Here is a 23,498-nt window from a genome sequence, read left to right as displayed (position 1 = left end):
AGGGCTGCTCCTGACCCAGTCCCCACCCTTCCACCCAGGCCCTCACAGCATGGGGACCAGCCAGTGCCTACAGCCCCGCCCCTGGGGGCCTGGCAGGGTGGGGACCTGGGCGGGGGGGTGGGGGGGGTGCGTCGGACCCAGCATCTCAAGAGCCTGCTTGCATCCACTGGCCTAAGTGGGGTGCCCAGGCAGGCTGCCCCTCAGCCAGTCTGGAGTCTTCTGTGAGACCCACACCACGAGCTGCAGGGCTCTTCCTCGGGACAGCTCGTGAGGGTCCAGCCGGGCCACGACCCAGAAGACCTGTCCTCTCAGACCCCTCCAGCCAGCTGCCCAGAGCCGCGCCCACGCTCCCGGCCAGCATCCGGCCAGTGGCGCTGTCACAGGGGGCCCTCTGCGTGGAGCCGGCGGGCTCACCGGGCGGCAGGGCCTGGCCAGCTGTCCTTCGACTCCCAACAGCGCTTCTTCCCGACGTGCCCTCCTGGTGAATGGCCGAGCCTGGCAGCGGCCTGCAGCCTGCTCTGGGGGTGGGGCCCGCCTCCCTGAGCCCTGGTTCCTGCAGTGTGCCTCCACACCTTTGCCACGTGGTGCCCACCAAGCTCCTGGGTGAGCAGGCCAGGTCCCTCTGTGTGGCCCGGGGGTGACGCCTGCCCGAGCGTCCACAAGCAGGGCACCTGGGGTTGCCCTGGAGCCTCTGGACCCTCAGGGACTGCACACCATGCGGGACTCCGCCGCCTGTGCGGTGGGGACTGCGGGCCCTGCCTCGGCAGCCAGCGGAGGGCAGGCAGTCAAGGCTGGTGGAGGGTCTGCATCCTTAGCCGCGCCCTGGCCCTGCTAGGACTCCCCACCCCAGGTCCCTGCCCTGAGGGGCTCAGGTTCCCGGCCTGCTCAGTCGCCGCAGAAGCCACAGCACACAGATCCGGAAACAGAAGAGTCTGTATTTCACACATTAGTCCCTCTGTCTCTTAGAAAAGGCAATGCTGGCTGCAAGCCCGGCCTACAGTAGGTCGTAGAAATAGTCCAGGCCCTGGCCGAGCTCCCAGATGGACAGCCCCACGCCCAGCTCCTGGGCCAGCTCCAGCCGCACCTGCAAGGACTGAGGCAGAGGGAGCGTCGGCCCGGCCGCGCCGGCCCCGAGGCCCGCCTGCCCGCTGCCGCCTCACCGAGGGCTGCCCCCACCCGCAGCCTCAGCCCCGCACGCACCTTCAGCGTCGGATAGAACACGACGTGCCTCCCGCCGCGGCTCCTGCAAGAGAGCAGACAGTCCGTCCCAGGCGGCCTGGGCTCCTCCTGGCCCCGCCCCGCCAGCCCAGGGCACAGGTTCGTGCCCCTCCTCGGGCTGGGCCCGTGCCCGGGGGACTGCACTGTGGGCCTCCCCGACACTCACTTTTTGTACTCGAAGAAGTGCTCTGCTGCCTGGCTGTCCCACACCATCTGGGGCCGGTGGTCCTTCAGTGTCTGGATGTACCTGGGGAAGATGGGATGTGGGTGCAGGGCCCTCCCCCGCCCACCCAGATGGGTGGGGGTGACCGCTGCCGTCACGGCATGTGGAGGCTAACCGGGGCTGCGTGTCAACCCCCGGTGGTCCACAGAATGCCAGTGACATCGGGCGGGGTGGGAGGGCCACATGGGGTGGCCTGGGCAAGCTGGAATGCCAGGAAGCAGGGCCACGGGGGGGTCTCGAACGCTTGGGCTGAGGCTGTGGGGGTGGGAACGGGCCCCAACAGAGGCTGCTGAGATGTGGGGGCCAGGGCACCGCCCTGACCCGACAGCACCGCGGGCAGAGCAGCGTGAGCGAGCCCGCAGTGTGGGCGCGGCGCCGGGCGGGCAACAGGCAGTGCACCTGGGCCCCGCCCAGTGGAGAACAGGCGAGCAAGCTGTGGGGGCAGCCTCGGCTCCACGGCCCCCGACCCCCCGCCCAAGGAAACAGCGGTGTCCGGGCCCTCTGGGGAGCCAGGCTGTCCTCCCTGCCTCCTGGCTGTGGACACGGCTGCCCCAGGCCCGTGGTGGGCCCGGCCTCACTGCCAGAACCCAGCGGTTTCAGAGCCACCCCCAGCACACACGCAGACGGGCTGGTTTCCAGGGTGCGGCGGGGCCAGGACAGCAGGGTCTGCAGCCCACACGGCGTCTCCCGGGCCAGCAGCGGTGCCCAGGGAGGCTGAGGGGGCAGGTGTGGCCAGCCCAGCCCTGGGCCCAGGCGTGCTGTGTGCTTTGGGCTGGACCACGGACACCGGTGGGGCGCAGGGGGTCAGGCCTGGACAGAACAGCGGGGAATCCATGGAGGCAACAGACGACATGGGGCTCTGCACGGGGTTTGGGCCAGGACACAGGACACCCACCACACCAGGTCCAGCTGGCCAAAACGATGGCCTCACCCTTGACCAAAGCCACGCTCCTGGAATCACGAGGATCACTTGCTGCTTTGGACCCGTCTGCCTTGGGGCTAGGGTGATCTGGGACATGGGCTGGGGTGGGTGTCTCTGAGCCCCGGAGTCCTGTCCTGGGGCAGGTGGCTCCAGGCCCTCGGGTTTGGGGAGCCCTGGCCACGCGCTCCTCACAGAGCTGCCTGCTGGAGCTGGGGAGCTGTGGGGGCAGCTGAGGCTGCACTCTGTTGGGGTCAGTTCCTCACCCCGGAGGCTGAGGCCTAGCAGGGCCAGGACCGGGGCCATTCAGGACCCCCACACTCACTGGGGTGGAGGTGGAGAAGCAAGCAGTGAGATCCTGGGTGGGGATAGCTGAACAGACCTCTGCGGATTGAGAGCAAGACCACAGGGCAGCCCAGGTGGAGGGGCTGGGGTGTGGCGGGGGGCAGGGGTGAATGAGGGAAAGGTGCAGACGGGGCCTGCGCGGTCCCTGAGCCAAAGTGGAAGGCCTCAGCCACAGGCCGCCTGGTCCGTCTCTACGAAACGTCCCGTCGAGGCAAGTCACAGACGAATCCCAGGTCAGCGGCCACAGGGCGCGGGGGTGCTGCTGGGACCGGCTGCTCAGGCTGACGAGACGTTGAGGGAACAGAGAAGGTGGCCGCGTAGCCTGATGAGGTTCTAAACGTTGCTGAGTCAGGCACTTTGCCACAACGGACCTTACAGTGTGTGAAAGACAGCTCCCCAGTCAAAAACGTCATCAGCGCTTGGGATGAAAGTTCAGGCAACGGCAAGGAGAATCATACACAGAGACACAGCAGACAGGTCTGCGGAGGGTTCTGGGCCTGGAGGCGAGCTGCATGGCCCCCCTCTCCGGGCGAGCGAGCAGAGAGCAGGCGGAAGGGGGCGTCCGGGCGGTGGGGGGAAACCAGCCCGGGGTGGGCTTCCTGCCTCCCACTGGGGCCTGGGCGCCCTGCGCTCTCTGCCGTGGCCCCGCAGGACTGAAGGGACCCACCCCAGAGGGCACCGCCTCCGAGCTGCTGAGGACCTGGCCAGGTCCCCGGCCGCAGGCCCACGCGGGGAGTCCGGTGGGCACCGCCACGGGCAATGTGAGGAGGCACCCTTCCCCATCTCAGCTCCCAGGACCTACAGGCAGTTTCCACGGAAGACCTCACGTCAGCCACAGGCAGCAGGAGCCCCGTGGCCCGCTGGAGAAGCCCTGAGGGGAGAGCCGGCAGGGACCACGGTGAGGGGTCAAGGTGCCCTGGGAGGCCCCGGGCACAGCGAGGGCAGGACACTCGGGAACCCAGGGAGGACGGCAAGACCCAGGGACCAGCGGGGGAGAGGGTCTCAGCGCAGAACACAACACAGGGACGGGAAAGACCAGAGCCGCGAGAGCCGCCAGCCCCGTCCAGGGCAGCGCAAAACCGCGGGGCAGGGCGGCCCAAGCCCCGTGAGCTCAATCCCGGGCCCCCTGGCCCCTGAGTGGTGGGGGGAGTGTTGCCGGGCATGGCCCAGCCCTGGGCTGATCTGGCTGTGTGCCGGCGGGCCTCTGAGCGGGGGCAGTGGAGTCCAGTCTGGGCGCTGCCAGGGGGATGGGTGCCCACTTGGCCTGGGGGTGTTCAGGGGGCTGGCCCGGCACCCTGACCGCCAGGGCAGTGCAACAGCCTCCCCGAGCGGGGGCTCAGCAGCAGACGTGTGGGGCACCCCAACCTCTCGAGGGCGCTTCACAGCCACTCCGCCTCCTCGAGGGCGGGGAGCGATGAGGCCGTGGGGCGATGGGGCCTCAAGTCGCCCGGGGTGGAGAGCAGAGGCAGCGGTCAGAGGGTCCAGAGAGTGCAGGCTGCCTCCCTGCCGCCCCCTCCCGCCGAGGCAGGCAGAGGCCAGGAGACCCCCCCGTTCCCCGGCTGGCAGAGCTGGCCTCCCACCCCCACTGTAGGTCCTGGCTCTGTGTGAGGAGCAGATGGTGAGGAGCTGATCACCCGCTGTCCCTGGAGAGGACACCTGCCACACAAGGCCAGACCAGTGCTGGGGAGGCTGAGCCTGGAGGGCGGCTGGTCCTGGACAGGCTGGCCGGGGCCGCTGTCAGGGCGGCAGGGCACCAGGCCCCAGGCTCACTGCCCCCACACCTGCTGGTCGCCTGCTCAGGGCTCCCGGGTGTCCAGTGAGGGGTGCAGCCTGGTGGGCTGCGACTCCGGGGCCCTGGGCCTGTGAACACGACCACCCCCTGCACAGGCAGCCTGCCCGCCCCCACAGACAAGCCTCCATCTGGGGCCTCGCTAAGCCCTCCCATCTGGCTCTCCAGACTCGGCCTAAGAGGGGCTGCTCTCTGCCCTGCAGAGGCTCCACCCACCCCCACAGCCCCAGCATGGGTCAGCCCCCTGCACATCGGGGGATGGTCTGGAAGGAATCGGCCATGGGCAGAGGAGATCAGGGCAACCCAGGGCCAGGCCCTGCCCGAGGCTCCCCTAGATGGCTGGCTAGGGCCCTAGGGAGGAGAAGGCAGTGGGCAGGGTCACCGGGTCGAGGGAGGGGCTCTGGACGGGCTCTGCTGGGCCTCCAGCGGCCGAGGCGGGAGGAGCAGAGCCCCGGGCCTGGTCAGCAGCGACCGCCCTGCTGAGCCACGGGATGCCCCACGGGACAGCTGAGCCTGCAAGGAGGGGGCTCGGCGAAGTGCCCCAGCAGCACCCCTGCCCACGGCCCCTCAGAGACCCACACGACCCCTCAGAACAGTAGTCAACCCCACCTGGGCCTCCTTCAGCCTCTCCCCGGTGTAAGCGCCCTGGGCAGGACCCGAGTGGGCGCCCTGAGGTCAAGGGACATGGGCGGTGTCCTCTGGAGTCTGTCCTCTGGGGGGTCTGTGCTGGGTGGTCCCTGACACGTCCTGGGCCGGGGAACCCTCTGCCCCACCCCCACGGGCCTCCCTCCCTGTTCCGCCTTTGGGCAGGGCGGGGTACCCCTCTGCTGGGTGACCTCAGCAAGCCCCGGGCAGAGCGGTCCTGTCCAGCTTCCCCGCCATGGCGCTCCGCCAGCAGCGGGAGGCCGTCCCAGGCCTCAGCACAGTGGACCCTGGGGACTCGCCTGGGGGGCGGCCAGGAAACGGGTGCCCCACCCTGCCAGGACTCCCAAGACCAGCCAAGGGCCAACCCAGCGGCCTGTCCCTCCGCAGGGCAGCCCTGAGGGAGCAGAGCGGGTCGGGGCGAGGCCAGCTGGCAGGCAGCCAGCGCCCAGGTGTTGGGCCACCTGCTGTGTCCCCAGGGCCAGCGGGCCTGTGGGCGACCCTGCCCACGGTGGGCAGCAGCGGGCTCACACACTCGGATCACTGGCCTCAGTACAGTCCCTGTCACGGGACGGCTCACAGCACAAGGGCAGTGACTGAGCGCGCGCGGCTGGGAGAGACGCGCGTGTGGCCCGAGCAGAGGCCCCGGAGAGCTGCTCAGCGACACGCAGGGGACAGGGCTGGCCCGCCTGGCAGCCGCCACACGTGCACCCGGTGCTCCAGACAAACCCCCAGACGAGAGCTACCAGGACACGCGGGAGGGAGAGGCCCCGCGCGAGACACAACCGGGAAACGGGCTGCCGGCTCGGAGAGCAAGGAAAACTGAGCAAGAGCCCCCAGGACAGAGCGAGGCCCCGGGAGCGGGAGAGACAGACGGCTGACACGCGTGCTCACGGGCCTGGAAAAGGAGGAGAGAGGGCGACGTGGAACCGGCTACATCCTTCCCAAACACGACAGAGAGGATAAGCCCAAGGCTTAAAAAAGCTCAACAAAAACCAGGCGCAAAGAGCATAAGCGAGCCTCCGTGAAGGCGCGCGATTATTGCGGTGCGGCGGGCGCCGCGTGGGGACGAGTGTGGGGCGACCACACGGGCTGAGCAGCTCATGGGACGCGCGCCTGGGCGGACGGCGTGGCAATGGCGTCAGAGCCCAGCATACGCAGCCCAGACTGGGCGAGAGCACGAGCACGACCTCGCGGCCGGGCGCACGCAGGAAGGGCTCCCCGGGCCGGGCGCACGCAGGAAGGGCTCCCCGGGCCGGGCGCACGCAGGAAGGGCTCCCCCGGGCCGGGCACACAGGAAGGGCTCCCCCGGGCCGGGCGCACGCAGGAAGGGCTCCCCGGGCCGGGCGCACGCAGGAAGGGCTCCCTGGGCCGGGCACACGCAGGAAGGGCTCCCCCGGGCCACAGCAGGGAGCGCCGGGGTGGCCGGCCACCTGCGCTGCGTCGAGGACACTCCCACTGACACGGCAAGAGGGGGTGCCGGGGTGGCGCCCCGCGGATAGCCAGCCTGCGATCAGACCCTGCCCGGCCTCCCCCCCACCGCAGCCCCCCCCCCACCCCCCGCAACGAGGGTGCTGCGGGAGACGGGGCCGCCGGCTCACCTGGCCCCGATGATGGGCTCGCGGGCGTCCTTGGAGGCCGAGTAGTCCATGCCGTAGAAGTTGAGCCCCAGCAGGATCTTGCTCCGCCACTTGGACTTGGGGTCCAGGACCTGGACGCAGGCTCGCACCCAGGGCAGCGGCGCGTTGGGCCCAGCCCTGCAGGGTGGGGAGGAGTGGGCTTCAGCACCGGGCTGAGGCCCCGGTCGCCTGGGTCGGGGCAGGAGTCCGCGCACACCACGGCAAGGACGGCAGCAGACAGACGGCCCCGCTGCACCTGTGCGGGGTGTCTGCTTCGCCTGGGACCCTCAGGCGGCAGAGCGCTCAGGGGAGGCCCAGGAGGACCGGGGCAGCAGTGTGACCCCCGACACAGGAGCACCTTCTCCTGGGCGTGGAGGTGGGCCCAGCACCTGGCATGGGGCAGCCAGGGCTGGGAGGTGTGGATGGACACCCTGGGACACCATTCCCATGGGGTGGCCAGGTGCCCTAAGTCACCCCCAAACAAGAAGGTCGCCCAACGCAAGGCTGACTGTGGGCTCTGGGAGAAGAGACTAGGCCCTTCATGATTCTGGAGCTGAGAGCTGACCGCGGGTCACAGCCTGAGGAAGCTGGTGGGAGGCGGGACCACGCCCGGGCCTCCAGTGTGCAGGCCACCAGGGGCTGGGCCCCCGTGTGCCGAGCGAGAGCGCGTGGGCCCAGAGCCCCACTCACGGCTGTGCCGTGGAGTAGTCGTAGGTCATGAGGCTGAAGCCGTCCAGCACGGGCGCCAGCTGCTCAAACTCCGTGTTCGTGAACATGCCCAGCTTGTTGGTCCTGCAAAGAGACGGCATGGTTTCCGTGCCCACCTCGTGGTCATGGCCTCTCCCCAGCTGACCTGGGCTCAGCGGAGGACGGGGCAGGCCGGCCGGGGGCTCCCAGCTCAGGCCCCTTCCGCCCCTGCTCCAGGAAGACACCTCAGTCCCTTTCCCTGGAGGGGGACAGCGCTCAGGTGTACAGGGTGGCCCACAGCTGGGTCAGGGCTCCGCAGAGACGTCCCCCCCCCGCTGCCCCAGGCCCCAGAGGCCTCTCTCACCTGGGGATGGGCAGCCCAGGCTTGCCCGCTTCCACTCTGCCTCAGGCACGGCGCCCTCCCTCGGAGGCCTCAGGCCTGGGCAGGTGGGGGCCCCGGGGGCCGTCTGCAGGACACAGCAGACTGCCAGCCGCCTGCTTCGTGGCAGCAGTCTCTACGACCCTGCTTTGTCCCTGGGTGGGGCGCAGTGGGCTCTGCGTCCACCCCCCCCAACAGTGTGAGCAGAGAAAACAATCCCTCCTCTCGGCCAGCACCTCCAGTCCCTGGGCAGGGGCGGCCCACCATGAGGACCTCAGCCTTAGTCACCAGTTCCATGGGGTCCAGGCAGCCCTAAGACACCCCATCGCCAGGCTACCCCAAGGCCACTGAGCAAAGGCCACCCACCCCAGCCTCTGCCTTTGGAGGGAGGGGGCCTGGAGGCCTGACCCAGGTCTCCCAGAGACAGCAGGCTCCTGGGGCCAGGGGCTAGGAGAGCTCCTGACGAGCACTGACTGTGGCCAGGAGCACGGGACGCAGCTGGGAGCCAGACTCTTCCATCAGGTGGCGGCGGCCACAGGCCCGGGGCCGCACTCCAGACCATCCCGCAGAGCTGGGAGGCGCTGGGCAGCGTGAACCCCACACCGGTCCCGTGTTCCAGGCCAGGCTCCACGCCCCATCCCGGCCCCTACGGCCCCACGACACTGTGAAGCCGCAACCCCCAGGGCGAGACGCTACCTACTGGGCTGGAAACCCAAGCCCCGCCCCGGACCAGTCCTCTGCAGGCCGAGCGTCCTCAGGACCAGTGCAGACCGTGCGCATCCGTGGCGCTGCCGCTGACCACAGGCAGGGCATCCCCTGGCCCACGGACACCTCCCATAGGGCCTTGCCCACGGTGGCCCAGCAGGCAAGAGGGTGGGCCTGCTGTCGGCGCCCACCACTGCCCCCCACGGGCCCGCCCCAGGGCCTCCTGCCCACAGCCTCCCTACACGATCAGAGTAGAACCGCGCCTGCAGGTCCGGGCCGTCCCACCCGTCAGCAAGGGCCCCTCCCCTCCAGTGTGGACCTCCGGCGCCTGTACCCGCTCTATGTCCAGGGGTGACCCCTGCCCACGGCCCTGCTGAGCCTCCACAGTCTGGCCCCAGGCCACCCCTGGAGCTCAGGAGATGTCAACGGGGGTCAGCCTGGGCAGGGGTATCACTCCCGGGGAAGGACCCTCACTCATCCCCTTCCTGTGGTGACCCTAAACCCCAGGGGCTGCTGGAGGACAGCTGGGTGCAGCGCCCATCAAGGGGAACACCTGCCCAGGAGGATGCGAGCTCGCTGCAGGGAAGGTCCTGGAAAGAAAGTCAGTCCACCGTGCCTGCGGTCAGCTCCTTCCGGGGCTCTGAGAGCTCGATCCTCAGAAGAGACAGCCTGAGGGGCGGAGGCGAGGACTGGCTCAGGGCCCTTCCGGAGCCAGGGCGGCCCAGAGCTCTCATTAAACCTGCTGACTGGCGCTGGACCGTCGGCGGGGGCCAAGCGGAGAGCTCAGGAGCAGGGCTCAAAGTCAGGATGGCCACCCGTGCCAACAGCCCCCAAAAAGGGAGGAGACACAGGCCACAGCAGCAAAAGGCTGCCACGCAGACACCCCCCCACCCCGGGCTTCTGTTCCCACAGGCAGCAGTGCGGCCTCTGTGACGTGGCTGACGCTGCAGAAAGGCCAGATCTGCTTACAGCCCGCTGGTCCCCGGGCGGGGCTGCCGTCCCGCAGCGCGGGTGCAGGAGGACAAAGCCCGCAAGGCGAACCTCGGCCACTGAGGCCTCTGGAGGAAGGGAGGCCTGCTCGCCAGCGCGAGGGCGCAGCCGGGCTGTGCCCGAGACACGGCCTGGGCCAACAGAGGCAGCCGTGCCCAGGGGCCCCGCCGTCAGCCCGGCCACACGGCCCCCGCCCCCGCCTCGCCTCTCGCTGCCACCCGAGAGTGCGTCCTCCCCGGTCACTGCCGAGAGGGGACCCAGGCTCGCTCCATCCACTCCCTGCCTGGGAGCTCAGGTCAGAGGCCTGGGCAGAGAGGGCGCTGGCTGCAAAGCTGCTCCCCACCCTGTCCCGAGCCCACTGCCCTTGGAGGCCAGGCCTAAGGGTCAGCCCTTCCAGGGGTGTCAGGCCCGCTCACCCTCCCCCACACCCTCCAGCACACGGGGGTGTGCCCTGCACCCCTGTCAGCACAAGGGCCCCGCAAGGGGGCCGGGCCCGCCCTCGACCCGGGCCCTCCCTGGGCGAGAGGAGCCGGTCTCCACCGATGGCCCCGATCACCAGGGTCGACTGGGTCAGCATGTCCCAAGCCAGCCCAACCGGCAGAGACCAGAGACCCTGGAGACAGGCGCTGCGCTCGCAGCTGAGCCCACGGGCCACGCAGGTGTCCACTCCCCGGCCCTTCCACACCAGGGCCCCCATCCTGGGGGGACCGCTGGCCCCTCACACACGCGTGTCCCACGCACGAGCACACACTCAGAAGTGTAGGAGGTGACACCCGGGGCCGAGGCCCCTCCTGCGGGCCGCAGACCACAGCCCAGGTTTCTGGGGATGTGCAGAGATGACGCGGGGTCGGGGTGTCAGGCGCAGGTGGGCAGCCGCCTGGGGTGGCCGCAGCCTCTTCTGTCTGAGGGGTGGGGCAAGCGTCCACTGCCCCGGCCCTTCCACATCAGGGCCCCCATCCCGGGAGGACCGCTGGCCCCTCACACATGCGTGTCCCACGCATGAGCACACACTCAGAAGCGTATGAGGTGGCACCCAGGGCCGAGGGCCCTCCTGCGGGCCACAGACCATAGCCCAGGTTTCTGGGGATGCGTGGAGACGCCGCGGGGTGGGGGCGTCAGGCGCAGGTGGGCAGCCGCCTGGGGTGGCCGCAGCCTCTTCTGTCTGAGGCCAGACAGCGCGGGTCCAGAGGCCACCCACCCCGTCCCACTCACTAGCCCGAGCTCTGCAGTGAGCCGAGGACAGGCCCCTCCGGGCCCTCACCACCCCTCTGCTCAGCCCCCAGCCCTAGGTCACTGCCTGGGCCTCCTCTATGCCCAGCGCGGGCTGGATGGTGGTCAGGCCACAGTGCTGACAGCCAGCACCGGGCCCAGCTCCCTGTCTCAGGGCTGGGGCAGAGGGAAGCGGCTGGGCTGAGTGGCAGGAGGTCTGGCCCGAGGCAGCCCGGGCCCTGAGCTGCGGACCCCTGACCTGCGGGCCCGTGAGGACGTGCTGACAGGGTCCCCCACGTGGGCAGTGGCCGGCGTGACCAGGCCAGGGCTGGGTGGGGGCCAGGAAGGGCCTCCTGGACGAGCAGGCACAGCACTTACCCCGGGGCGACGGCAGGCGGGATGACCAGGAAGACCAGCAGCCGGGCCTGGTGCAGCGCCTCGGCCATGTGGGTGAGCAGGTGAAGGAGCCCCCTGCCGAGGAGCAGAGCACAGGTCAGGGGCAGTGGCGCTGGGAGACGCCCGGGCCACCTTCCACCCAGCCTGGCCTCAGCCCCCGCGGTAACTCATACTCCAGGGCCCCGTCAGGGGCAGTGGTGCTGGGCGACGCCCGGGCCACCCTCCACCCAGCCTGGCCCTACAGCCCCCGCAGTAACTCATACTCCAGGGCCCCTATCCCCGAAGCACGGGGGCAGAGCACGGAAAGGGGCAGAGCACGGAAGCGCCCCGTCACCTCTGGACCCTGCCAGACATGCAGCCGGGCAGGGGTGAGGAAGGAGCCCGTGACCCTGGGCTGCTGCGGCGCCTGGGGATGAGGGTGCGGGGCAGCTCCACTGAGGGGCCTCGTGCCCCCTCGGCAGTCATCCCACCCCAAGCAGTCGCCAACACGGAGCCCCACCTTCCCCAGCCCCAGGAAGGCCAACCAGACGCGCCTGAACCCAAGGAGCAGCGTCTCCGAGGGCAGCGTGCCGCCTGGCGTGGACAGGAAGGCATAGCCTCATGGCTCCTCTGGTCCTGAGGGCAAGGGGCGTGGCGGCATCTCAGGTCTGGTGGGCGCGCAGACCGCAGAGAGGCCGGCTCAGCCCCCAGGGGTTGCCCTGCCAGGAAGGCAGGTCTTGGGCGAGCTCCGGGCTGGGTCCTCTGGCCTGGCCCCATACTGCCTGGGAGGGTGTGGGCCCAGTGACTGACCTGGGTCCTTCCCTACAGCTCCTCAGGAGCCGCCTCAGTCCAGAGAGAGGCTGCGAGTGACCCCGCCCAGCGCGGGCAGGTGGGGGGCTGTGCACCCCCAGCTCTGCTCAGCTCGAGCCAGTCTACATGGCCCAAGGCTGCGTGGGGCACAGCTGCGGCCCACCCTGCAGAGGCGGGCATGGGGCGGCCTCCATCCCCTCGGGCCCAGCCTCAGTGGGAGGACCCCAGGGCCAAGGAGACAGCGCTCCGGCGATGGCTGGGGGTCAGGGATGCCCCTGCGGAGCACACGGGCTGTGGAACCCAGCTCAGGCCCTCCCCGAGGCCGGGAGCTGGCCCTCAGCCTGTGTCCTCAGCACCCATAACCATCAGTGCCTGCCCGGCTTTGGGGACCACCAGGGGCTGAGTCTCTGAGAAGGGGAGGTGGTCTTGTGGCCGAGGGGCAGTGCCTGCCCAGCGGGGCTCTGCTGGGACAAGGTCCCAAGGGACTCCCGGGGGCCGCCCGCCCGTCGGTATGAATGCAAGAGACAGGCTTCTTGCCACAGCCAGGCAGCCCCTACTCACTCCTACGCAGCAGGCTGTCCCGGGAGGGGCCTGGCGACCTGCTGCCCAGGGCGGGGACAAAGTGCACTGCCTCCACCACATGCCCAGGGAGCCGGGTCCAAAGCCATCTGCAGGGCTGGCCGGCCCCCACCCTGCCCCGCAGCGTGCCTGCTGCGCACACCCTCCTGAGCCACCCTGACAGGCTGTCTCCCCCAGCCCCCCTCAGGCGTTAGCTCAGCAGGGGCCAAGGCAGAGCCCAGGGGAGGTGAGATCGCCTCTCAACTGAAAGCCACCAGAGGGGCCACTAGAGCACAGTGGGGTGTTGGCTCCCGACACAGGGCCCCCCCCCCCGCCCCGCCCTCAACTGGACTCGCCCACCGTTCTCCACCCATTCTCCTTCTCAACTCCGGCCTCAGGGCGCCCCCAGGGCGGAAGCACGCACGGGGGGGCGGGGGGGAGTGTGGTCAGTGCACAGAGAAGCAGGAACCACGGTGGGGCCTGCATCCAGGCTGCCCCCACTTCCAGGCAGGCAGCGGGGCCTCCCTGCCCCCAGGCAGAGCCCGGCAAGCTGGGCGCCAGCTGCAGCTTCCTGGGAACTCAGGCAGGAGTCTTGGTCCCCACACAGCCCCTTGAGAATACCCTCTTGCTACGCTGGGAGGCCCGAGGAGGCCGCCTCCGAGCAGGTGGAGAGCAGCCCACAGCTGTGAGAGGGATGGGGCGGGGTGGGGGGGGACCCTGCCCGCGGGCCCCTGGGCTGGAGGCGTGGAGCAGCGGGGCTCGGGTGCAGGACGGCCAGGGTTGCGGCGGCTGCAGGCCCCCGTGCCCGGCGCGCTCCTCCTCCTGTGGGGCTGACCCCCTGGGCCTGATGGGACCGGAGCAGCGGCCGCCAGAGGGGACCCGCCCTCCCTGTCACCCTGGCTGAGGGGGATCTGGCCGTGGGCCTCAGGGGAGGGGGTACCTCCTCGGGGCTGGGCAGCCCCCCCGCTGGCTGAGGCAGGGCTGAGGCTGGACTGCAAGCTCTTCTCCCAGAGAAGCCCGTGGCCGTTTGCCACAGGGGCCCCGGTCCCACTCAGCTGCCTCCTCGCCAAGGCCCCTGAAGGCTGTCAGGCCAGCCCCAGTGGTCCCAGCCGGGCAACCCGCCCGCAGCCGCTCCCAGACTCCTTGGAGTCGCTCTCTGACCTTCTTGGGGTACCACCCCAGCGCCTGCACAGACTGGGGGAAGATGGCCCTCCCCCCAGACGAGGTCCCTCCACGTCTGGCCTCAGCCTCTTCCCGACACCGGCAGCCGGGAAGGACACGTGCACGCCCCACGCCCCGCACACTGCCCAGGCCCACTCACACGTGCTTCTGGACCAGCAGCTGGTTCCAGACTTCCACTACCAGGCCGTCAAAGTGCTGGCTCTGAAAGGACAGAGGCAGGTGGGCGGGGCTCCAGGAGGAGGGGCCGCAGAGCCAGCCCCGGCCTTCCCTCCCGGCTGTGGGCCCAGGGGCAGAGAATCGCCGCTCTCTTTCCCGGGCCCTTGCGTGACCCACCCCGACACCGCCCCTGGGGCCCCGAACGGCTCTCCCTGCCCTGCAGCCCGGCACTGGCCCAGGCAACGTGCCCCCGGGAGGGCAGCCCCTGCGCCCGAGGCGCGTATGGTCAGGAGGGAGCCCCGGCTGTCACCTTGGCCGCCTGGACGGCGGTCCTGCTGAGCTCCTCGATCTCGTCCTCGTTGTCCAGGACGCTCTCGAAGTCCTCGTACGTCCAGTCCTCGAACCGGAGGCGAGGCACTGGGGGCAGACGCACAGACCGTGACCCTCCTGGCCCGTGGCGGGCCCGTGGCCTCCGGAGCAGAATGACCACTACCAGCGGCCAGGGCAGGCACCCGGTGGCCTGGGGAGGGAGGGGCGTGGGCGGTGCTGGGGACGCAGACACTGGCCCTTTCCTCCCTTCACCCACCCAGTCCCCGAGCGCCCAGACCCCGGCTCATCCAGCTCCTTGTTGCCGGGCTCTCGCTGGACTGTCCCCCACCAGCTCCCCGTGAAACGAACTGCAGGTCCTCTCCCAGCCCCAGCCCCTCCCCAGGCCCCAGTGTACTTGGCAACGTGGCCCTCCCTCACCAGCCATGAGCTCTAGGATGGGCAGGGCAGGGTGAGCGTCACCCCTGGGCACGGCCCCCAGGAGAGCTCCATGAACCCTCAGGGTGAATGGAGAGATGGGAGGGCAAGACCACAGGGGAAGGGGCTGGCCTTGGTGGGCAGCCCAAGGCGGGCAGCAGGGCCACTGGGGTCTGGCTGGATCGAGGCCACGGATGCTGGGCTGGGGCGGCCTCGTTTCTGAGCAGTCAAAAGAGGAACATGCTAAGCATGCTAGGCAGCGTGGCCTGGGCGAGCAGGTAGGTCTAGAGGCCCTGGGCCCCTCCCCCCCAGCCCGCTCCACAACCCCCACCTGTGGGGGCGGGGGCTCGGGGCCCACAGCCCTGACCCCCGGACTCACCTACACGCAGACCCTTGGCTTGTTTCCGGACTGCCCGCACCCACCCTGTGGGATGTGGAGAGGACGGTCAGCGTGGGGTACAGCCCCTTCCCCTGACCTCCCCTGGGAGGAGCACGGAAGGGAGGCGGCGGGGGAACCTGGGGTCGTGTCCCCCCCACCCCTGCAGAGCAGCCAGGGCTGGGGGCATGTGGCCGCACCAGGGCCACCACCCCGAGGGGCCTGGCCTGCCTCTCAGAGCTGAGGGCAGCAGAGAGCAGGAGCTGGCGCTGGCCTGCTGTCCTCTGACCCACGCCCCCCCACCCTCCAGGGTTGGGGAGCCCCACCTCTGGCTAACACGTCCTCTCTCTGAAAACGAACGGGGAAACACCCGAGTAAACTCAGGTGCCAAACACGGCTATCAGGGCAGCCAGACCCTCGCCTCCCCCACAGACCCTCCCCCGGGACACCGCGTACAAACCGCCGAGGCAAACGGATGCAGCTGAACGCCAGGCAGGCATGGCACACGCGCTCACACGCAGGCTTGCTCATCTTCACTCTCTCTCTCTCTCATACTCACTCTCCCAGACCCCCAGGGCGGGCACAGACAGGCGACGGCGTCAGAACCTTGGTCCACGTCGTCCAGGCCCGTGACCTCGAACATCTCGCGGCCATGCCTCCTCAGCTGCAGCCACACGGGGGCGACGTGGGTGAACTTGCCCCCGAAGATCTTGGCGACATCGTACCCGTGCCGGTTCCACTGGCAGAGAGGGGAGAGAGAGTGAGCCTGCTGGCAGTGGGGCCAGAGGCGGGGCACCGCCGCCAGGCGGGGCTCCGCAGGGCCGCCCGCCCCGTGTGCAGCAGGGCCCTGCCACCATCCTGGGCACTTTGCTGGGAGGCATCGCTCCCACTGCTCCCTTGGGTGAGAGCAGCCTGGGGAGGTGAGAATGCAGACCCGAGCAGCCCCCCTGCCTTCAGGGTCCGCCACCCGCCCCGGGCCCGGCCTACCGGCGTGACGTAGCCCAGGACGTCCCCAGCGAAGTGCTTCTTGTGGGCCTTCGCCGAGCAGTAGCTGCGGTGCTCGAGGACGACGTCCTCAGCCCTGAGGCCTGTCACCACCAGACCCCGCTCCTGGGCGGGCTTGCCTGCAACCTGAGTCTGAGAGAGAAGGCAGGGAGGACGCTGTCACGGCGCGAACCCAGGCTGAGCCCTGGGGCCGCAGGTCCTCTGGGTCAGCAGGGACCCTGTCCCAGAATCAGCGCTGCTGACCAGGAGCCCGCAGGGCAAGGCCGTCAGGTGGGGTAGACAGTCCCTGAAGGCTCGCCCTGCCTCCCGGGGCCCTCCTGGAAACTGGCACCGCCACAGCCACACCTGGCAGAGCTTGACTGACTCGCCCTGCGAAGCAGGGGAGAGCACAGGGGTCGACGGAGGCAGCAGGCGGGGCGAGGGGGACCCTGGGGGCACGGGCAGGGATGCGAGCCCAGCGGGGGCAGGCCTGCCCTCCGGCCCCAGCACCAGAAGCTGCTCCCTCTGAGGCTGGCTGGAGCCCCGAGGGGTACGGTGCTGGCTGCCCAGATGCGAAGCTCCTGGCTCGCAGTCAGCTCCCAGCCCCCAGTGGGAAAGGAGGCGTGATTGTCAGCCCTCTGGCGAGTCCCCAGACCACCTACCTTCTCCTGCAGCGTCTTCGAGGCGGCCTTTTTGGCGTCTGACTTCGACAGCGTGGCATGCACAGAGCTGCAGGCCAGAGCGAGCCAGAGCGTGCCAAGGAGCGCCCGCATGCTGGGCGGGTCACAGGAGGGCCCAACCTCGGGGTCCAGGGGGCTGCAAAAGACAGAGGCCGTGGGGGCCGTGGCAGGTGGACACTCCCCCTGCCTCCTGGGGCTCTGGTCCTGACGGAGCCTGGAGCCTCCCAGCACCCAGCCGGGCACCGAGCCAGCCCCGACGGCTGGGCTCCAGCGGCCAGCACTGCTGGGCCCCGGCTCCCCAAGACGCCCCGAAAGGGCCTTCCCTGCTGCAGGCCAGGAGCCGTCCCACCGCCTCAGGGGTGCCCAATCACAGCTGGGCCGACTGAGCAAAGCTTGGCCCCCACCCTCCACAAGCACAAAGACATTCTGGCTACCAGCTACTGGCTCGAGTGTAAAACCATGGAGCCGTGGAGAGGACTAGAAGAAAACGCGCCTGTGTAGATAAACCTGGGGCAGGAGCTGGACAGGGGGTGCCTCTCCCCCTAAGTCAGCATCAGTAAAAGTCACCAGGAAAACGTCTACATTTCACGACAGAAAAACGTGACCCTTTCGTTTAGGAAACAAAAAACCGGGATAAAGAAATAAACACGAAACGATGAAATTCTCGACAACGAACTTCTAGCCCACATCCACAGGTGACTCACAGACTGTACACAGACTCAAGCTGTGAGACGCAGGAGAGACACAGACCTCCCGCAACACACACAGAGACCCCGCAACACACACACCCCCACAACAGAGACCCCACAACACACACAGACCCCCCACAACACACACACCCACAACACACAGAGACCCCACAACACACAGACCCCCGTAACACACACACAGACCCCCCACAACACACACAGAGACCCCGCAGCACACACAGAGACCCCACAACAGAGACCCCACAACACACACAGAGACCCCGCAACAGAGACCCCACAACACACACAGAGACCCCGCAACACACACACCCCCCACAACAGAGACCCCACAACACACACAGACCCCCCACAACACACACAGACCCCCCGCAACACACACAGACCCCCCGCAACACACACACCCCCACAACAGAGACCCCACAACACACAGACCCCCGTAACACACACACAGACCCCCCGCAACACACAGACCCCCCACAACACACACACCCCCACAACACACAGACCCCCTGCAACACACAGACGCCCCAGGCCCCAGAAACAGCACCTCGGCTCTTGGCTTCACCAGCAACCAAAGGAACGGAGGCTGAGGTGAGACAGCATCGCCTCCCCCACCGCCTCCCTGCCGTGAGGACGAGAATGACACCACCTTGGGGACCGGGGCAGCTTCCCCTCAGAGCTGCTGCTGGGAATTCACGTTCAGGTGACTATCTGGTCACAAACGTGCTCTCCCATCTGCGTTTCCTTTTTCTTTCTTAAAATCCCACTTTGGGGAACTTATTGTCTACACGAGAAGTGCTTGAAGATGCTCACTGCAGCTGTTCAAACCCCACGCTCCCAAACGCTGGCATCCTGAGGGCACCGCAGAGCTCACGACCCCCCAGTGCAAATGTCACAACGCGCACTCGCAGAGCACGATCCTGTCTTTAGAGAATCTCTCAGACGACTGCGCCCACAGCGAGGGGCCGGGGGCGCTAAGCGCGCGTGCAGGCCGAGTATGCCCACAGCGAGGGGCCGGGGGCGCTAAGCGCGCGTGCAGGCTGCCTGGAGGCCAGTCGCTCGGTCTTTCCGTGGCTTCCCCACTGGACTCTCACCCTAGCAGCACCACCACCCCGACCCTGCCTTCACGCCCTTCTCTCTGGGGACAGCTGGGCCACATGCAGGGCCAGGCCACACGCGCTCCTTGTGGAGGTTTTAAGACAGTTGGTGTGAGAGCCTGTCAGTCAGCGGTGTCTCAGGCCTGGCGGCACGTCCCCTCTCAGCCTGACCAAGGTCCAGCTGGTCCAGAGGAGACCCCACAGGCAACCCAGGCCCTTGCTCGTTGGGTGGACACCCCTGGGGACACCAGAGCCCCGGCCAGACAGGGTGCCCTCTCAGGAGCCAGCAGAGCCAGGCCTGTGTGGGTGCCTGGGGCCTCCACCACCATGACCCCCTGGCCTGGAGCTCACTGCCCTCAGCCCACAGTCCTGCACAGACGGCACGCGCCTGGTCTGGGCTGTCACTCCCTGGGGCCTGCAGGACGGGGCCTGGGACGGGGAGTCTAGGAGCCTCCCCCACCCCCTCGCCCCCAGGCAGAGAGGCAGCCACAGCTGATCAGGTGCTCCTGGCGGGGGGCAGGGAAGATTATGGAGACTCAGGCCTTCTTTGCCACCCTCTGCCCCCTCCCGCAGAGAAGGCAATGGCAGCCCACTCCAGCACTCTTGCCTGGGAAATCCCATGGACGGAGGAGCCTGGTAGGCTACAGTCCACGGGTCGCTAAGAGTTGGACACAAATGAGTGACTTCACTTTCACTTTTCACTTTCATGCACTGGAGAAGGAAATGGCAAGCCACTCCAGTGTTCTTGCCTGGAGAATCCCAGGGACAGAGAACCATCTGGTGCTCCCTTAGCAGGGCTCAGACTGTGGCTGCTGAGCTGTAAGCGGCCAACCCTGCAGGGCATCCCATCTTCAGCCCTGTTCCCCTCAGCCTCTCACAACTGTGGGTTCCTCCCTGGCCCCAGGGTGGAGGTCAGGGCACCCAAGGATGGAGCAAGAAGAGAAATAGGCAGGACCTGGTCCCCTAGGAACCACTCAGCTGTCCCCTGGGGGCACATTCTGTGGCCCTTCCCAGCCTCTGCCCGTGGCTGGCTGGTCTGCCTTCTGTCCCGCCTGCGTTGAGACCCCTCTGCCCACCACTTGCCCGCCCTATGACCTGTGCTTTCACGCCACAGGAAAGAAGAAAGAGCAAAGGGTGGAAGTGGGGCTGATCTGGAGGAAGAAAGATGGGCCCTGCTGGCTTCTGCACCTGGTGCCGGGGCAGCAGAAGCAGGCACGAGTGGGCCGGCATAGCCACAGACCCCTGCCACCCTGTGCACGCTGGGCCAGCTCTGGAGTGCGGCTCCACAGCACCGGGGGAAGCACTGAGATGCCAGCTGCTCACACGTGCAGGGCTGCTCTCCAGTGGCTGTGGAACTTTCCAGATGGACTGCCTGACGGGGTGGTGGGGACATGTTGGCTGTGATGTGAGAGGTGGTCAAGCCCAGCAAGGTGAGGCGTCCCTGGGGGCTCTGTCAGTGCGTCTGAGAGCCAACTCTTCCATCACACTCTGCACAGAGCTCAGCACACACACAAGCTCAGCACACACACAAGGGTCCGAAGTGCGTATGTGTCTTGAGTGCAGAGAACAGCTGATCGGTGCTAACGCTGCTCTGGGATGCACTCTGACGTGCTCCGCTTCTTTCTCAAGAAACCCGTTTTAATCCAGTCCACTTGTCTCTGCTCAGCAACGTGCCGTTTGAGAGATGCTGACCACTGCGCACTGACTGATCATCACTCACACCCAGCGGGACCCAGAGCCGACCGTCCGGGGAACAGAACGGTCTCGTCCCCACAGCTCAGGTAGTGTCAATCAGATTCTCGCCGGTGGGCACAAATTTTGGGGCCAACTCTGCTCCTGCGGGGAGGGCCGAGGGTGCGCTTGGCAACGGATGCAGTGTGAGAGCAGAAGCCCAGCCCTGGCGGAGGGACACTTGCGACTCTGGGCTGCCGTCCCCACGGCGGGCCGCAGGTACCGTCGTGTTCCCTCGGCGAAGACAGAGGAAGCCCAAGACAGCCTGCTGGCCGCAGGGGGAGCGGGCGACACTAGCTCGCGGGGGCCCGGGCCCGCCGCCCGCCCACCCGCCCGTCGCCCCGGTCTCTGGCTTCGGATCTCGGCGGCGCCCTCCAGCGCGAAAAGGCCGCCGCGCCCCAGGTCTGCGGCGGAGGCCGAGAGACAGCCAAGGAGCGCGGCCCCTCGCGCGCCGCCGCGCCGCGTCCGCCACACCCACTCACACCCCCTCACTCCATCACACACGGCCGCTCGCACGGCCTCTCGTCCACACGCGCCGTCACGCCCGTTGTCCCTCGCGCCGCGCCTCCGGCTTTCACACGCACCGCCCGCAGGCTCGCTCCGCGGAGGAGACCGAGGCTACGGGGGCGGGGCGCGGAAGTCAGCCCGGGCCGCCGCCGCGGCGCTCACCTGCATGTCCCGGAGACGCGCCGGCCCTCGGAGTCGGCCGGAAGACCCGCGCGGACGCCACCGGAAGTCCCGCCTCTGAACGCCTGAGCGCCGCCGCTAGCGCGCCACGCCAGCTTCCGGGCCGCCGCCGCGCAAGGCACGCTGGAGGCGGGGCCATGGCGAAGAGGGGGCCTGGAGACAGGCCAGGGCGGGACGGGGGTGGGGCGGGGGTTGGTCGGGGAGAGCTAAGGGGAGGAGCCTGGGCTGGGAGGGGAGGGGCATGGGGCGGAGCGAGGCTGATGGGCGGGGCCGAGGGCGGAGCCTGGCGGACTGGGTGGGGCTGACTCGGGCTAGGGGAGGCCGAGGGGCGGGCCGAGGGGCGGGCCGAGGGGCGGGCCGAGGGGCGGGCCGAGGGGCGGGCCGAGGGGGGCCGGGCCAGCGAAGCGGGCGGAGAGAAAGGGCCCGCGCCGAGGCAGCCTGGTGGAGACGCGAGCGCCGGGGGACCCCGGGGCTATCGCGCGCGCCGACCGCCGCCTTCCGCGGCCCCCAGGTTCTCTTGGGAACCTTACGCTCGCGCTCGAGAGGTGGCTCAGAGATCTGGGCTCCCGCGAGCGCACGTCCGGCGGAGGACCGGGCTCCGGGGGCGCCGTCTCCGCGGCGACCACGTGGGTGACCGCTAGGGAGCGCCGTGGGCTCCAGGGCCTCTGCCCGGCCAGGCCGGCGGCCAGGAGGACCGCGCCGGCCCGACCTCCCAACACTTCAGCGTTCTCTCCTGGGTGCGGGAATCGCCTCCGCAGACTTTCCTCCCGCCGCCTGGTGGCCGCCCCCCAGCCGGGCCCTCCTCGGTCAGCCCCGTCCCCCTGGGTGAGCGCTTACTTAGCCTTTGGTTTGGGGCATCCGGAGGCCCGAGGTGCCCGCAGCGCTGTCTGGAGTAGGGGCACGTGCTCCAGACCCTCTGGATGGTCCCTGGACTTCTTAAATCCCAGGAATCCTGGAGTCAGCGCGCTCTCTGTCCCTGCCTCTGGGAAGGGCGGCACTTCTCAAACGTGGATCCTACAAAGCTGGAACCCTCCGGAGGCTAACAGTGACCGCCCCCACCCCATCCCCAATCTCAGCTCCCAGCGAGGTCAGGGCCCCTCAGGAACAAACAATACACAGTCGCGAGAAGTTTTGGCCCTGAAGCGTTCGCCACCTGACACAAGCTGGCGGACCCCGCCTTCCAGAGTTGCTCCCGGCAGTTTCCTGCAGAAAACCGCAGCCCATCCCTGCAGGTCCAGCCCTTACACCCGCCCCACGGCTGTTTCCCCATTTCTGCTGTTCGAGAGGCTTCTCCCTGAACTGAACTTTGTTCTCTTTATTCCTACTCAGATTTTCTTCCTTCTCTTCCTCCTATTCCTGCCAGCTGACCCCCACAGTCTTCCCAGGGGATGGGGGCTGGCGAGTGTGCCTAAGGAATGTCACATACCAACCGTCAAGTGTCAGGTTTAAGAGAATCTCAGCCAAATGTTAGCATTTACAGATTAAGTGAAATCTGAACACATGGGTTGTTCATGTTTCTGGAAGATTTGCAACAATTTGGGGTTCACCATTTTAAATATCTAACCAATCGAGGGTATGAGTTCTTGAGTACCTGATATTTTGTTGTCAATTCAGACAAGTTGGAGCACATAAAGGGAAATAAAAGATAAATCCAGTTTGAAGTGTTGAAAATGCTTAATTGAGTTGTAGACGGCAAAGGCCCCTTAAAAATGACTATAAAACCTGTTAGGGTTATAAAGGGGATAACAGGGTTTGTAAAATTGAACTTAGCAGGTTAAAAAATGGAGCTTTTAAATTAGAACATTAATAAATTGAATCCCAATTATTTAAATTTAATGTAAGTCTGAGTATAGCCCCCTTGCTCAGCCCCTAAACTCTAACCCTTAGTCCCCGTCGCTGGCCCCGTTGCCTGAGGAGCAGCCAGCCCTGTCAGGTCCAAGCTCTGAGCGACGAGCCCAGGTCTGGCCCACCGTGCCCGCCCCCTGTTGCAGAGGGCACCAGAGGACACACCAGGGCAGATGCAGTCCCATGGAGCAAGGGGGCCTTCAGAGGCCAGCCCTCCTGCCGCCATTGAGCCCTCTCCCCGTGTTCTGGGACACTGCAGAGCCCACCTCAGGGGCACCAGCAAGCTGAGGAGCCCGAGTCAGAGGCGGCCTCTCCAGGGTGACCTTGAGGGCATCCCTGACTCACTATGGGGAGCCCATTGCCTGTAGATACCCCGAGGGCACCCACACGTGGCTGCTGGTGGTGCCTGGTGGCTGTGGAGCTCCAGGAGGACGGGCTTGTGTCTCCCCTGGGCCGGCCAGCGCTCCCGGGGGCAGGGGCGAGGGGGGTCCCTGTCCTCACCGGTAGCCCCAAGGCGCCCTTCACTTGCCGAGTCAGCACAGGATTAGTCTTTCCTGCCAGGGGCCTCTCGTGACTTGTCCTGCTTTAATGGGGTCACCCCAAGGGCAGGGCATGAGCACGATCACCGATGGTGTCCTGCCACTTCTGGGCCTCAATTCAGTTCTCAGGCCGGAAGGCCCGGAGGAGGCACGCACACCCGGATTTCCTGCTTGTGGATGGAGACACCCTCCCTGGTGCTGGGGTAAGCAAAGTCCAGAGGGAGAAGGGCGAGGGCGCAGGGCGTGTCACATGGGGCGGAAGCTTCCAGATACCGCTCCAAGCCAGTACAGCAGGCCTT

At 67.9% G+C, this 23,498-nt stretch overlaps 1 protein-coding gene across 2 annotated transcripts; it reads right to left on the bottom strand.

Moving 5' to 3' along the window:
• Positions 1-915: 915 nt before the first annotated feature.
• On the bottom strand, positions 916-23,498 carry CHID1 (chitinase domain containing 1). Of its 2 annotated transcripts, XM_060404178.1 has the most exons (14): positions 23,162-23,498; positions 21,653-22,537; positions 16,573-16,726; positions 15,914-16,063; positions 15,533-15,665; positions 14,930-14,974; positions 14,117-14,223; positions 13,790-13,851; positions 11,104-11,196; positions 7,446-7,547; positions 6,738-6,893; positions 1,385-1,465; positions 1,201-1,243; positions 916-1,093 (listed from the first exon to the last, which is right to left on the bottom strand). In XM_060404178.1, exons 3-14 carry the CDS (start codon positions 16,681-16,683, stop codon positions 995-997), a joined length of 1,182 nt encoding a protein of 393 aa, XP_060260161.1. In that variant the 5' UTR covers positions 16,684-16,726; positions 21,653-22,537; positions 23,162-23,498; the 3' UTR covers positions 916-994. The 2 variants fall into 2 exon arrangements, with proteins under 2 accessions (XP_060260161.1, XP_027815774.2); XM_027959973.2 differs by lacking the exons at positions 21,653-22,537; positions 23,162-23,498 and adding an exon at positions 20,798-20,856.

Source organism: Ovis aries, chromosome 21, assembly GCF_016772045.2.
Source record: "Ovis aries strain OAR_USU_Benz2616 breed Rambouillet chromosome 21, ARS-UI_Ramb_v3.0, whole genome shotgun sequence".
NCBI classification, from domain to species: domain Eukaryota; kingdom Metazoa; phylum Chordata; class Mammalia; order Artiodactyla; family Bovidae; genus Ovis; species Ovis aries.
Note: the sequence above shows the minus strand (reverse complement) of the source record. Positions and strands in the feature narration are given on the sequence as shown.

Excerpts from the sequence above, each read along its gene's own strand:
- CHID1 (XM_060404178.1), bottom strand. The coding sequence starts at position 16,683 with ATGCGGGCGCTCCTTGGCACGCTCTGGCTCGCTCTGGCCTGCAGCTCT. Across the intron at positions 15,666-15,913 it reads TCCTGGGCTACGTCACGCCG|TGGAACCGGCACGGGTACGA; the intron begins GTAGGCCGGGCC and ends CCTCTCTGCCAG. Across the intron at positions 14,975-15,532 it reads CCTGGACGACGTGGACCAAG|GGTGGGTGCGGGCAGTCCGG; the intron begins GTTCTGACGCCG and ends CACATCCCACAG.